General features: G+C 39.4%; 2 protein-coding genes and 1 long non-coding RNA gene across 4 annotated transcripts in view; 2 read left to right on the top strand and 1 right to left on the bottom strand.

Moving 5' to 3' along the window:
• Positions 1-1,731, top strand: part of septin7b (septin 7b) — a 22,763-nt gene extending 21,032 nt beyond the window's left edge. The window contains exon 15 of the mRNA XM_005455106.3: positions 207-1,731. Within this exon, the coding sequence (XP_005455163.1) occupies positions 207-246 (40 nt within the window). The 3' untranslated portion in view covers positions 247-1,731. The remainder of the gene's footprint in view (positions 1-206) is intronic.
• Positions 330-5,193, bottom strand: LOC100690125 (uncharacterized). 2 transcript variants are annotated; one of them, XR_001224879.3, is made up of 6 exons: positions 5,016-5,193; positions 2,969-3,006; positions 2,585-2,687; positions 2,459-2,482; positions 2,306-2,362; positions 589-2,223 (listed from the first exon to the last, which is right to left on the bottom strand). It is a non-coding gene; the product is annotated as an uncharacterized LOC100690125 (long non-coding RNA). The 2 variants fall into 2 exon arrangements; XR_266576.4 differs by lacking the exon at positions 5,016-5,193 and having other exon boundaries at positions 330-2,223; positions 2,969-4,044.
• On the top strand, positions 5,096-15,718 carry si:dkey-256h2.1 (uncharacterized). The gene is made up of 12 exons (XM_003450282.5): positions 5,096-5,678; positions 7,916-8,055; positions 8,253-8,428; positions 10,262-10,422; positions 10,554-10,694; positions 11,802-11,923; positions 12,471-12,639; positions 12,894-13,039; positions 13,451-13,575; positions 13,936-14,062; positions 14,383-14,516; positions 15,504-15,718. The coding sequence occupies exons 1-12, from the start codon at positions 5,251-5,253 to the stop codon at positions 15,627-15,629; spliced, it is 1,995 nt and encodes a 664-aa protein (XP_003450330.1). The 5' UTR covers positions 5,096-5,250; the 3' UTR covers positions 15,630-15,718.

Raw genomic sequence — 15,718 nt, 5'->3', positions numbered from 1 at the left:
ATTGTTTCTTATTTATCGGCTCACATCACGGCAGAGAGAGCCTCCATCAGAGCGTCAAGAACTTTGAACAGTGTTGTTAAAGATTCAGCAGTCATCATATGAAATGGTGTTTGTTGTTTTACACAGTTATAACCTACATATATAACTAAAGATGAAATGTTTGTAGAACAAGTGTCACTGACTTTTCCCCTCTTCTTCTTCTTCAGGACCCTGGAGAAAAACAAAAAGAAAGGCAAGATCTTTTAAGGACAGTCGACAGGACCACCCCAACTCAAGAAATTTTTGTTTGCCAATGTTGCCAGTCAGGACACCAGTGTGTGGCTCTGACATTACCCCACCTCCTCCCAATCTTCCTCTATCCTCCCCTCTTCTCACCGCTCTCCTCCCCCTGTTCCTCTGTCCCTGCTCTGTCTGCCAGCACAGCCGTGCTCCTGCTCCCAGCCGCTAGAGGGTGCACTGGGGGCATTTGTGGGTGTGTGAGGGGGCGCAGGGGGGGTCTGCATGTAAGGCCAGAACAGCCTCTGCAGAGCCCCCTGGCTGCCTCAGGACTCATCATTGTTATTTTCATCATCATCCTCAAGGAATGTGTTTACTTTAACAGCAGAAACAAATAACCCCATTTTTAGTAAGGCCAAACCCATATTATTTTAATGATCATCATCATTATTATTATTATTATTATTGTTGATGTTGTTATTATTATTATTATTGTTGTTACAACTGAATACTGTCCTCCACCCCCAAATCTGCTGCGTTCTTTCTTCCCAAGGTTGCTTTTAAATGACTGGTGTGTGTAGATTTATGGAAAGCATGAGAGATGCACCAATATCGCAGGCGCCATTTACCTGCGGCCGTGCCGATGTTTATCTTTTGATTTAATTTTATGATGAATAAATTGTTAGTGGTATGAATGCTGAAAGGCATTCTTCACAGACCGTGGAATATATACCAATTAATCTTTATAAATGGCGGCCAAATTTCCCTTTTAAACATCTGTGTTGGCCCGCAGTTTTACAATCGTTTCATCCCTTCAAAAAGTCATGTCTGTACAATCAGTTTCCATTGTAATACTTGTTTATTGGAAAAATAAAAGTATATGAACATTTAACCTGACCTTCAAATGTGTATTAAAGTAAGAAGAGGACAAGGCATTAACGAATCATTTCTGTTTTGGTTTTGAGTGTACCTGTTAAACCTGTAACCCTCGTCCCATGAGCGCAGCAGGCTCGAACGAAACACTGTCGGCAGAAAAAACGAGAAAATGCACCTTGGGCCTTTTTATAGATTTAAAAAAAAAAGATGGCTAAAGCTTCTTTTTGTCTGAAATATAACGCTTTCTTTTTCCTGTGTGTTTAGCTATTTTCACTAGCCTCGGACCACCATTTATATTGTCATAAGTGTTATATTTCACTTTAGTTTATTTTTATATATACCGAGCCAGCTGACGTAATAACTTCTTTTGTATGTTTAGAAAAATCCTCAGAGACTTGACAGCTGCGTGTCCACTGTTAAAGAAAAACACTTCCAAATATTAACAGTGATTCTGGACACATTGAAAAAAATTAAATAAAAACAGCCCACATGTTATTTCAGTTACTCTGCGGAAACGATCAGTGGGAAATGAAGAGTCAACACCACATTTTGCTTTGGCTATGTACTCCATCTCTGTATTTTTAATTTTATTTTTCATTTGTAATGTACAAAGTCACTTAATAAACCTGTGATATTGAAGAGTGAGATGGTTTATTATGGGAAAACGTGCTCATTATGAAGTGGGGAGAACACCAGTTATGTGACTGAAACATAAACATAAAAGAATGGATTTTTTTTTTTTTTTTTTAAGCCCCTCAATTAAAAACATGTGCTCTGGTAATTCGCCCAGTTTTGTTTTACTGTAAAATTCTGGTAACTTTTGAGTTATTAAATGATTTAGATTTTTTTTTTTTTTTTTTTTTTGTATACTTTTGAACTCAGTTCTTTTATTCTAATTTTTAGGATCTTTAAAAAAATGTCAGGCGTTTCAATCACTGTTTTACCACTAGGTGTCGCTCTGTGCCCTTTAAGTGTTAGGACGATTTTCAATAGCACTAAATGTGATATTTTATACATTAAATAATATGTACAGACTATAAAAGTTTAATGGAGACAAATCACACGGATGGAAATAAATGTAGTTTTTCTCCGCGATCTTCAGCCTTGAATCGACGCCGGGTCACAGAGCTCCTGCGGGGATGAAACCAACAGTTGACCACGCAGACGTAAACTGATGTGAGAGTAGATTTATGAAAGTGTTGCGGAAATATACCTTAATCCCAAGAGCTTCTCTTCCCCATCAGACCCACAAAGGTTTGAAATTTGTGCCCTAGAAATAAAAACACCATTTCACCATATATATTTTTTTTTACCTCTGAAATATTACTGAACTGAAATACAAAAAATACAAACTTATAAAACTTACGTTTACGTGCCGTCCGTGTTTTTCCTGTTTGTGAAGAATTAAATGGATGAGTGATCTCTGTGTAGATGAGCAGTTTAAAACATAAATCTGGATAAATTTGTTCAAAATTCCGTTATATCGTCCTACCAGACTCCTTTTTCCCCATAAATCCAAGATGTTGGCGAGATCCTGGTTTTCTGGTCATTCTCACTAAAATGTCTTGAATTTCTTTATAGTTTGGCCATTTTTCCTTATATGAGACAAACAAAAGCAAATAAAGACATTTAATATTAAACATTCTCTTTTTCCATATGAGGAAAATTACAATAAGAACCTGAAAGTGAATCCAAGAAATTATTTTATTAAAAGTTTTTGAGCCTAAGCATCAGTCATAATCACATAATTTGTTTTAACTTTCTTTATAAGTACTTTGAAAGGACGCTGGCAGCAAAGAAAGTGTATTTTTGTTGTTTTATAGGTGTCAAATTATAATCAGTAATTACAAATGCCAACGGGTTTATAAAATCTTACCTCCTCGATGTCTTCGCTCCAGATGTCAGCATCCATATCTTGACAGAAAACGTTTGACAGAAGCAGCACAAAAATGAAAACAAGTTTAAGCGTTTCCATCACTGCAGACTGTGTGTACTTTCATCTAAATTTCTCCACAATGCTTTAGCCAGGAACACAGATAATAAATATCTGTGTGCAGTTGGATCACACCTCACTGCTGAGTTTCAGATGAAGAGACAACATCCACGGTTCTTGTGGCGAGGTCCATTTACGCAACGTTTGCGCGCTTTTACGCACAGCTGTGTGAGTGAAGGATGAGGGCTGATGCTCATCTCCGGCAATTACTCTGAGTCACTTACACGTCTTCTAAATGGCCTTGTGTGACTTGTTCAGAGAAATGTTTTGAGTATCTGGGCTACTTTAACACTGGCTAAAAGATTGACGGAGGAGGCTTATCAGACTACGCTACATGATAGAATTGGAACATCTTCACAGCACATGGAAAAATCCTTAAATTAACAGTAAAAGAGTCAACGACTAAAGGAAAACAAATTATTATTCCTTTTCAGTGCGTAACTGTCATTTTCAAGGTCTCCCACAAATCCACACTGCAGTCTGGGCTCTGATTTGTGCACTCAGCAACTTATTGTTGCTGTATGTAACCACCACTTTTTTAATAATCCATTTTTATTTGGTTTTTGTACTTCTTTTTACATCTTAATTTCTCAACATGGAATCTGAAATTTGACATGATTGTGATATGGTGAAACTCTCTGAGACATGCCTTGACATAGTTTTGGTATTAGCAGATGAGCAAGAAAATATCCTCATGTGAATAAGATACGGTTATATAAAGAGTTACATTATACTTGTACTTTACATTCTTTACTTTATATCGATAAAACTGAATAGTTTTATTCATAATAGCAGCCAACACATGTTGTAATGGCATACTGTAGTTCTTGAATTGGCTCTTGTGTAGGATAATCTTTTAAATACTTTTATTAAGATAAAAGAATACGATTCAGTTTAATTATATTTTATTTATACAGCACCCATTCATGACACGGTGCTTTATATTGTTAGGTAAAGACCCTACAATAATACAGGGAAAATCCCAACAATCAGACGACCCCCGATAAGCAAGCACTTGGCAACAGTAGGAAGAAAAAAGTCCCTTTTAACAGGATGAACCCTCCGGCAGAACCAGGCACAGGGAGCAACAGCTATCTACCACAACTGGCTGGGGGGTAAACACGGGTAAATGTGTACAATACTATGCAAAAGTCTTAAAGTGTCCCCCATTTCTTCCTATTTTGCAAAGAAAACTGGAAATAGGGGAAAACATGTATGTAAAGAAAGTACATAAGGCCAAAACACAGTTTTTACAATTCTAATGAGGTTTAAAGTCAGTATGTGGTATGAACACACTACGAGGGTAACACTGAGGATCCATGACTGATATTGTTCAGTTGTGAACAAGTCATGTTGCCACAGTGGCTTCAGTATAATTTCTTTAGGAACTAATAAAGTTCAGATTCTGATTCAGTCAACAGTAGATGGATCAACTGAAGAACCAGATGCGTTTTTCAGGACCAATATCAAGTCTTTCCTTGATGTGTTTTTATTTATGTTTCTTAAGGACATGGCTAACATACACCGTTCACCTGCCGTGGATATTTTATTGCCCCCCAATGGGAATAGTTTCTGTGTTTTTGAAACAGGTCAGCAGTAACAAAGTACCCGATGCTACACTTTAAAATTGCTTCTTTAAGTCGTCTGTTATTTGTAGACGCTACACTGGTTCCCCTTTAAGTTGGATTCTTTCTTTTTTTTTTTTATCCTCGGATGGTTCATAGACATGTCAAGTGTCTTAAAACATTTCTCTGAAATCGGTCAGGTCATCATCAAATCTCGCGAGATGTGGAAAATATATTTCTGCTAGTCGTTTTTCAGCTGTTGTCTCCGCATTTTCCGCCTCAAATAAGCGTTTTATCACGACAGTTTTAATTATTTTGACGACCAATCAAAATCTCTGTTTCAGATAATTTAACGTTAAAAGTACCGTTTGCGCTTTCCTAGACCTGTGTCCCCACAGGGCTGCCGTAGACAGCGGCTCGGCCCGCCTCCAGCTCAAATGTTTGGATGTCATGATTAGGTGGAAGGAGGAAATCACAGTAAGGTCGTCTGGGGACAGCTAAAACAGACTGACCATTTAAGTTCAAGTCAACCTTTGGCGAAGTGATGTCCGACCTCGGTTGTTCGTGGTGAGTTCACGGGCACTAGCTTACAGCGGGAACATGGCTTTGTTGCGTTCAAAGTCTGCGCTGTTGTGGTTCCTGATTGTTGTGGCAGCCCATATAGCTGAAACAGGAGGGAGACCGAGGCGCCAGGTGTTGCTGACCGAAGGTGACAGCACGGTGAGTTTGAGATCTCGGCAACCTCCCGCCGGGCCGGAGCCCGGTGACCCGGCGGACGCGTTCAAAGTACCAACTCTGGATGGGGAGTTTTCCTTCCAGCCCGACGCTTTGCGGGGACCTCTGGTGATCCACGCCTTCACCAACAACTCAGGGTTTCTGGAGTGCCTTTGGAGCTCAGAGTCTTCACTAAAAAGTCTCGTGGAGGAACTTCCGAACAGCACACAGGTGCTCTTCCTGTCCCTGGACGACTCTGTGGTCAATGATGTTCTCTGGATGCGGGAGCAGGTGCAGCGAGTCGCCGCCCACAGGTGAGCGGGACGAATTGGCTTCCAGTGGTGATAGAAAACAGATGTTTAATAGCACTTGGCAATGCATACCTGCACTGAGTAAAACATACCACTCAGTGTCAATATAATTATATTAAATTAATTAATATCCTGAAGCCTTTTATGCAAAATTTTTCTGTTGTGGGTGGTGGAGTTACCTATGCTCACTTTACATACACAGTCTAGTTTTGAAGCACAAGGCTAAACTTCGCTTTTCTGTCAAATGTTAGATATAAACTCTAAACAGGACAGGGATTCAGAACATGCAACCTCCACAAGAGGCTAAAAGCTTCAGGTGGAAATGGAACAAAAAAAAGGCTTAAAAGAACAGCTGTGCACATCTGGAAACATTTCAGCACACCCACTTTTAAATGCAATCACAACATCACTACAGAAATGACATGCAAAGCATTGCATAGATAGTGAAGAGGATGATAGGATCAGGTAATAAAACAACACAACAGAACACAAATACCAGCAGGAGCAACAAAGCAAATGTGGTGCATATTAAGACTGACAAATATTAATCATTTAAAGTGCTTGAAAGTTCACTTGGGGATGAATTTCTGTCAATTTTAATATTTTTGCAGGTTGGTTAAATCTTTGGCTTTAGCAACTTGAAGTGGCAACAGACCTACTGTGAAACACTAAGTCCACCCAATGACTGAATAAGTCGTTGAACGACCTTTAGCAGTAGGAACTTTGAAGTAATCATTCTGTGTGTGACTTTCAGCCTCTGTCCCTGTTGGGGGGTAAATGTTGGCCCACTCTTTTTCAGTTCATTGAGGCCTGTGAGCAGTGATTTATGCACAGCTCTCTTAAGGTCCCTCCACAGCATTTCAGTCAGATTGAGGTCTGACGGGTTCAAATTCCATAAAGCTTTGAGACCCACTAGTTTACTCCCCAATGTATTCCCATTCATAAGCTAATTTTGTCTGTAAGCTATAACATTTCAATTTATATAACTAGAAATTTACCTTTTTCTATTTGAATGTGAGACACAAAGTGCCTTCCAAAAGATCATGAAATATACATTTCCACCGATGCAGTTTGCCAGGATAATTTTAGCACTTTCATCAGTGGAGGAGTCATTTATTTCAAATCTGTGCTGTGAAACAGTTTCGACATTAAAAAGTAAGGAAAAGTTTCTTGGAAGATTAAATGAGCCGAGTATACTTTTTTTAAACTTGCACAGGAGGCTGATATTTTATTTTACAGTTTTCAGGAACATTAATCCTCAAAATAATCGGTTATGTGAAACAGGAACCATCTTAATAATAGTGACAACATACTGTACCAAATACAGGAAACTGCACTGGAAAAAAAGGGAAGTGCAGCAGCAGTAAAAAGTACCTAGAACTCCTTGGAAAACATGTTTTTATTTAAATCTCAATGTTTTATTAACATGAGCAAGATCCTAAAGGTCATACACTGCCAGAGTGACATTTATGGTATTAACTGTTTTCTAATGTAGGTTCCTTGGGTTGTTTAGAGTTAACCTATGAAGGATTTTTCTTACTTTTTGTCAAATATGTACACTTAAAATGGTGGATGCTTACATTAAATATGGCCATCAAAAGCTTCAGACACATCTAAATGCTTTGTGTTGGACAGTTTTTCTTTTATTCTTGGTTCTGTATGATGTCACAAGGGATATCCCTAATATGGTCATCTAAGACAGCAGTCCCCTACCCCCGGGCCACAGATCAGTATCGGTCTGTGAGTCGTTTGGTACCGTGCCGCTAGAGTTGAGGCTCGGGTGTAAAATTTATGGTTTTCAGGGTTTTTATCGTTATTTTGTTTATCTTTTTTATCATTAACTCGGTTTCCCCGGGTCTTTTCCCGTGAGTTATGAATATGTCTTTTTTTTTTGCTACTGGTACTGGTTTTATTTTGTTGTATTTATCCACGACACCTTAAAGGCCGGTCCGTGAAAATATTGTCTGACATAAACTGGTCCATGGCGCAAAAAAAGATGGGGACCGCTGATCTAAGACACAGAAACCGCAACCACCTGATGCTCTGATCTTCTGCTTTTGAAGTGCAGCCAATCAGACGCATCTGACTAAAATGGCTTTTTTTCCAGTCAGCAGATGAACTATATGAGATAGATTATTTTGAAGTCCAAGATTTTAAACTTGGAGCTGAAAATAAGGATTTATGGTTCTCCCTGAGTTAATATAACCATCCATGCGCTTGCCTCTTTTACTTTTCTGCAGTAAAAAGGAGGTTCTGTCCAGGCTGCACTTCTCTCCGGTGCCCGTCTTCGCTCTGGGTAACTGGATCCCCAGAGTGCTTTACTACTGGAGCTGCATGGGACACAACTGTGGTCTTTCCCAGGCTGCTTTCATCTCAGAGGGTAAGCTCGTGCATGAAATCAGACTCTGCAACTGATTTTTCTCTTGAACTGCCTGATTTTTAGAGGAGTTAAGTCAGCAGATGGTTAATTTCAGGTCTGTTTATTAGTGGTTACAAATGATCAGAATGCAGAGGCAAGTTAAGAGCAAGCTTTTATTTGTGATCCTTGTTTTGTTTTGTTTTTTTTTCTCCATGCAGAGTGGAAGATGCCTGTGATCATTAAAAGACTAGATGCCAGATATGACTGGCTCATGGCACGCTGGGGCTCAAAGTCCTATACAGTGATTGACGCAGGAGATGGGTGTGAAACCTCCCCCTCGGTGGCGGGTGCTGTGGCCTGGGTGTCTGAAGGCAACTGTTCTTTCTTCACTAAGGTCTGTTAATGTCACATTTAATGAATGTTTGTGTTTCTTGACGTCTGTGGTGACGTGCTTAAAGTTCAGTGAAATTAAATCGAACTGGGAGGATCCGGAGACTTTAAAGGCTTTTTTTTTTTGACATTTAAAGCTTGACCACATAAACACATCGGATCTCAATGGGAAAAAAAATCATGCTGGATGTCTATACAGATGTGGACTGGGTGATGTGTTAGGGATGAAAGTATGCCATATCATTTGATGGAAATAAAAATGATCAACCTACAGAGGACAGAATTGAAAGACAACTCAAAAATCAACGACCGAATAATGGAACAATGGAGGGTGTCCAGCGGGGATGGTGTTCCTGAGGGATCTCATAGATCTGGACCAGGGCATCATTAAGCTCCCGGACATTCTGATATATAACCTGGTGACATCAGATGGACCGAAACATAATGTCCCAGAGGGGATCTATTGGATTTAGGTCTGTGAGCGTGGAGGCCAGTTAATGGTATTAAATCCTTCATTCTCCAGGAATTGCCTGCATACTCCCCCGACATGAGGCTGGACATCGTTGTGCACCAGCAGGAACCCAGGACCCACTGCACCAGTGTAGGGTTGACAATAGGGCTGAGGATTTCATCCTGATACCTAATGACAGTCAGTGCTCTTGCCTATGTCGATCTTTGTGTGTCCCTCCATGGATATGCCTCCACAGACCATCACTCAGCCACCACCATCAAAACAGTCATCCTGAACGATGTTACAGCCGCATAACGTTCTCCCTAGCTTCTCCAAAAAGTTTTTTTGAGCAGTGTATGGCTGCAGTTTGAGCTTTTTCTAATCAAGGTTTTTTCACTGTTTCACGATAATTGATTATAACAAAAATAGAAACCACAAGTCTTCATGCTGAGAGGCTGAAACCAATAATTCTTGGTTTTTATTTGACTTTTATTTCTTAATAATTTGGGAACTTTTGGCTGGTGAGGCCAACACTCCCTGGTCTCCGGTGTAGCTGATGGATATCAAAGCTGTGCACTGATCTGTTTGAATGAGGGGAAAAATATATAAACATCATGATAAAAAAACGAAATCATTGTCAGACTATACTGATAGTTTTGGGTTTGCATTTCAGCAAATCCGATCTGTCATTTACTCTCTACACAGACTGTTTACCCACATGCAGTCAAAGCCTGCTCAAACATGATTGGCCAATAGCACTCGGACCACTAGTGGAACCAGAAAGCTTCCAATATCAAAAGTTTTGCCCCTTGCCGAAAGATTCATAGGCAGGTATGTCTTTATTGAGATTAATTCTTAAAGTTTTAAATTTAGATTTTTTTCACTTCCCCTAAAAAACATGCCCCTGTGAGGAAACTGTGCTGATCACTGAGCCACTGTGCTGCAGATTGCTCAACTTATGAAATCAATGGGGATTTGTTTTTCACAGCATATATTAAAGTGTGGGACACTGTGGATAGTTGGTTTTATGAAGTCTGCTGATGGTTCTGAGTCAAATCACTCTTGCCCTTGTTACATGACCTCTGCCGAATTAAGCACAGAGAAATCAGGAAGCTAAAACCACAGACATTTCTGGTGAAAAATAAAAATGTTCTGTTTGTTTAATGTTTTTTTTTCTTGTTGTTGTTTTTCTTCAAATCTATTTGACACGAACCTTTACCACAAATGTCAAGTTCAGCAGTTTTCAGCATTGTAGCCTCAAAGAAATTCTTCCCTGTTTCCTTTCTTTTATAGACCAAAACTATGAATGCATCAATAAGCATAGACATTCATTATTAATGTTGAGTTCTGAAACAGTTTCATCCTCTCTGAATTGTTTTCCTTCAGGTTCAGAGCATGGCCAAATCCAATGCCTCCGGTGTCCTTGTCTATGCCCTCCCTGGTAATCCACTCCAGGATATGAACTGTGTCGGGGATGAGTGTTTTTCGCTGCTCAGCATCCCAGCTGCCATGGTGCATCAGGACCCTGCGGTCGCTCAGACGCTCAGGCAAGATTGGCTCACCTGCAGGATTAAAAGCCTCCTGATGTTGATGCTTCACATTCATGTACAAGGACTAACTGTTCCTCTAAAAGGTCACAGTAATGATTTTTGTTTTGATGTTCCAATTTGTTGTTCAGGTTTGGAAAGCTGGTCAGTGTGTCCTTCCAGAACACCCCGTCCCCAAATTTCTTCATCGGCATTGACAAACAGGGGTTGCTGGCTGAGATGGGCTGGTTCCTCTACCCCACATTCAGCTTTGTTAACTGGCAGGCCCAGTGGTAAGTACATGGAGGTTACTGGAAGATTACAGTTTACAATGTAACAAGAGGATGTTAGAAGCTTTATTCCAGTGTTTTTTTTTTTTTAGATTGTACAAGTGTTTTGAAACTGGATGATTAGTGATGGAGGAATCAGGCGATTTGTCAAAAACATTGGTTGGCCATATGCAGCTTTGTCCTGAGAGAGAGCACAGTTTACAAAATGAACACCATGAAAGTAGAGACTAGAACCATAAAGTCATCAGCTTACTGATGTAGGTAAAGTGAATCAGGCTGCCCATAAGCATAATGGGGGTTTAAGGCGCTTGATTATTAGATTTCATAGCTGGAATCTGAATCCAACTTTTTTGTTTTAAATGAGTAGCACTTTGATTTTAAGACATATATAACCAATAATCAATGCCAGGCCTTCTTCAGAGATGGTTATAATAGAAGTTCCACTGAGTAATTTATTTTATATTATATTTTATATTGTGCTTGCAGTTTTTACCAAAAGTCCCAACTGATTCTTGTTCTTCAGAGTCATGTTACCAAACCAAGCAGCAATACAGAGAGAAATAACAGATTCAATAAAACTTCTGTAAATCAAGGGCAACGTTTCAGATGAGACATTAGAAGATCTAATTTTCCTTAAGAAGCACAGTCTTTGCTGAACTTTTTTTGGTAGTGGCATCAGCATGAGGCTCAAAACACAGTTTGAGGTCAAGAACAACCCTTAAATGTTTGTAACTCTCCACAATCTCAATATCAGCATCTGTAGTGATGGTAGGTGATGAGCTATAAGAAGACTTCCTAAAATCAATAATCATGTCTTTTGTTTTTGACACATTTAATGACAACAACCTGCCTTTCTCACCCCCACAAAAAGACAGGACATGTGACATCTCTAAAGGATGAACCTTATATGCAGTAAATTTTTATGTTTTTTTTTTTTTAAACTACTGTATCTTATGCCTAATGAACCTCCAAATAGATATTTTGGTTATGGCATTCGATGGTTTGTAGTCACAGTACAAACTTTCCATGGATGCACTGTAACACTGAAGGTGTGACAGTTGTTTTTTGTTTTTTTTGGTTATTGATCAGTTACTTTGGCTTCGTCTCCAGGTTTGATTTCTTTGCTGATCTGCAGACTAAACTCCAGAATCCTGCAAAAGTTGTTTCTGTCTTTGATAAAGTCCAAATGCAAGGGGACAAAGGGGCGGTGGCCACAGTCGACCTGTCTATTGGTATGTTTATCAAAACAACTGTTAATTATTTAATCAGGTTAATTGTGATAGACAAGTTGTTCATATAATGCTGCTGTAATAGACTGATTTTTTTTATCTGTGCAAGCATTACGCTTTAATCAGATTCATGTGACAGAAAAGAAATATCAGATATTGTTAAAATAAAACTGATCATTTTGTGGCTATCCATGACTCTTTACACCTTTTTACACTCTAATCCAATGTTGGATATTCATCTTAACTTCAAATATGAACATTTTTCATGGTGGCAGCGACTGGAAGCAGCCCCTCTGTGGGCTTCTCAACTTTGGAGTTTCAAATGATTTTTTTAAAATTTTTATTTAGTTATTTATTTATTTATTTTTTAAAGAGCAGTTTTGGGCATCTTGACTCAAGATTCATCATTAACTGCAAAAACTGCAATCACAGAGTGACTTAACATCCTACTGGAATAGGTGAATGGTGGATTCTCGGCAGCAGGAAGGTTGACATATAAGAATGATGGAAAATGTATGGAAGAAAAAAAAAAAAGGTGCTTTGTCTGCAGACTTGTTGGACTTTGACACATTGGAGCTTGATGCATCGCTGTCGTGTCCGGGCAAGAGAGACTCGTCATGCGCTCAATGGGATCACACTGTGCAGCTTTTTGTCTGCTGCGATCACACGAGTCCGTACTGCAACATGGAGCTGGGTCGATGGATCACTGCCTTCCGCAGGTACAAAGCTCGTGGGAAACACTCTGATAACACAGCTATGACCGTTCTTAATAATCACCAGTTTTTTTTTACACAAAAAATTTTTATCTATTCCATATAGAAAGTAATTTATTACACAGTTGCCTTATTCGGCATCATTGCCTATCATAAAATTTTCTTAATAAAAAAAAAAATAAAAAAAAAAAATTAGAAAATGTGTAATTACTGCTCTGTTGCTTAAGTTTGTGCGATATGATTTTGTCTTATTTTACCAGAGGTATCGGGTGCTGGCTGACGGACGTGTCCCCTATGATCCCCCTGCTGGACAGCAATAAATGCACCTTCACTATGAAGACGGTGCCTTGGGCAATGCCTTGGATTGTTTCCCTCAATCTGAGGTTCAGTGGCACCAATCAGACAGGTGAATAACACAGATGATGCAATCAAACTGCAGCAGGAAGCTTGTTACATTTTACAAACATGTCATGAGTGTCTGTGCTGAGCACAAATCGGCACTACTGACCAAATCTTTCTCATGCATGTGCTAACCTGTTATCTGAGCTGCTCTTTCTCTGAATCCTATCAAATAACTCACTCGAAACTACCTGATAATACAACGATACAAATACTCAACAGACTCCTCAAATAAACCAGGATATGAGCTTAAAACGTATGTTTAAACCACTTGGATGCTAAAACATTCAAAATATATCATTAATAATCAATTAAAGAAACTCATAAAAAAATCAGGATTATTAAAGCTCCGTAATTCGTAAATCTAGAAGAAGATGTTGCGTCAGACTTGTTTGTTTGGTTTTTTTCTCTGTCACAGGAAACTTTGGGGAGCGCCTTCGTCCCTTTAAAGTGATGTCACTGTACGATGGAGGAACCTTTGACAAAAACTACAACAAGAGGTACCAGCCAATCAAATTCACTGTCCCAGCGTCCACCAAAAAGGTATCAGATATGATATTAACCACAAAATATCAGAGCCTGTTTGTAAAAGATGGACGTGACCTCCAGGGTCTGAAAAACATGCATTCTTTGCAATGGCCACCAGGGGTCAGGCTTAATAGAAGTCTATGGGAAAATAACCCTACTGGTAACTTAATTTATGAGCTCAATAAATAGTTATTTAAGCATTATTCAACACCATGACGTCGATGGTAAAAATGCAGCTCAAGGCTTCAGTATAATATATCTTCAGAGTCCTTACAGCTGAAGTCATGGTGGCTGCGTCCATCTTTTAAATACAGTCTTTGCTAGTTATTTACAGCTGTCTGTGGAGAATCACATTGGCTGCATGTCTGTTTTCAGGTGGAGCTGTACGCTGTCATCACAGGACACGGCAGCGACGAGAACGGCTGCGGAGAATTTTGTGTCACCTCCCACCATTTCGTGATCAACGCTGCTCATAACAACACCCACGTATTTGATTCTGCAGGTGAGGAAAAGATGCTTTCTGCATGACTGCTGAAGATTTTAGATGGTATAGTTATCAGTGGTCTGAGTCCTCAGGACAAGTTTAATTTTGTCCTGCCATCCAAATTCAAAATACTAGATAGATACTCTATCCACAAAAATCGGTTTGAAATCCTCAAACTTTGCATTTCTTTTTAAATTTTAAAAAAGTATTCTGCTGATGAGCTAAGCTACAAATGTACCTGAGGATTGTTTATCAAGGTGCTCATTAAAGACTTAAAAATAAACCGGTCGGTGCAAATCAGAAATCAAATGCTTTTAATGTCACGTTGGGACCATCAGGAACGGCTCTGGGCTGTGCGATGCGTGTCAAAGAGGGCGCTGTACCGAACGAACACGGCACGTGGCTGTACGGCCGAGGAGGCTGGTGTGATGGACTACAGGTGAATCCCTGGAGGGTTGATGTCACCAAACAGGTTGGTTCTTCTCTACTAAATTTCTCATTTCATCCCTTAAATATTTCTGAAATGCCAGATATTAAAGCTACTCTTAGTGGCAAACCCACAACAAAACCATCCTAAAATGTTATTCAGCCACAATAAGCAGACTACTGGCAATCGAGCCATGCTTTATAGCTTTTTAACACAACAGAACTGTTGCCTTAAAAAACAGTTTGAGAATTTCATGTTTCTTAAGGACAGATGGACAATAATGAATCTTACATGCTTGTGTAATGAGCTTTTTTCTAGTGGTGTCCAGAATAACAAAGAGAAATCAAAACTGTCTAAAAGCTAGAGAAATCTGTCTTCAAAACAGACCCACAGCTGCACTAGGCTGAATATTCTGTTATGCTCATTTTCAGCTCAACGTTGATGATACTGGCCTCTGATAGAGAAGCTTTGCATGACTGATATTTCAAAATAATCCTTGTGTCTTATTCTTGGCCTTGATGCAGTCCCTCTGTCTGAAATTGTTCTAGCTCTCGTCTCCATTCCTTTTAGCTGACTGTCTTCTGATTGGCTTCCCATTGCTGACAGAAGGACTGAATCTAGATGGGTGGGGCCTGTGATGAACATATAAGGGATATCCCCTTCTGACATCATACAGACTCAAGAGTAGGAAAAAAGTAAAAGTAGAATCAGTTTGTTGTAAGAAGGACACAATGTGAAATCTGCCAGTGGGAATTCATCACTGCGTCTCTTACACAGTGCTTTCTCTAAGGGCTTCTCTTCTTCAGTAGTTTTACAAGAACCTCAAATTGAAGTCATGCTGACGAAAAGCACTTGATTTGAAGTTGTACCCATTAGAATAAAGGAGCACTTTATTATTCTCGAGTGAGTTATTGACCCCAAAGACTCCTAATCTAATCGTGTAAATCCTGACTAGTCTCTGAGACTGAACCTCACTTCATCTCATTAGACAGGTTTTATTAACACTGTGCGGCTCTCTTCCTGTCTCCACAGCTCAACATGAACAGGTCTGAATCCAACACTGTCGTCTACTTCGGCTTGTTCAACGGACGGGATCCAAACCCAGCCCAGCAGCCGGGATACATCATCATGACTTCTTCCCTCGTCTTCTACAAGTGATCCTGCTCTTTTTAAAAACTCTCCTGTGAATTTCGATCTGAATGAATGTACAATCAGTTTAATGATTAAACTGTTTTTTACAAATTTTT

The sequence above is a fragment of the Oreochromis niloticus genome, linkage group LG11 (assembly GCF_001858045.2).
Source record: "Oreochromis niloticus isolate F11D_XX linkage group LG11, O_niloticus_UMD_NMBU, whole genome shotgun sequence".
In the NCBI taxonomy this organism is placed as follows: Eukaryota; Metazoa; Chordata; class Actinopteri; order Cichliformes; family Cichlidae; genus Oreochromis; species Oreochromis niloticus.
Note: the sequence above shows the minus strand (reverse complement) of the source record. Positions and strands in the feature narration are given on the sequence as shown.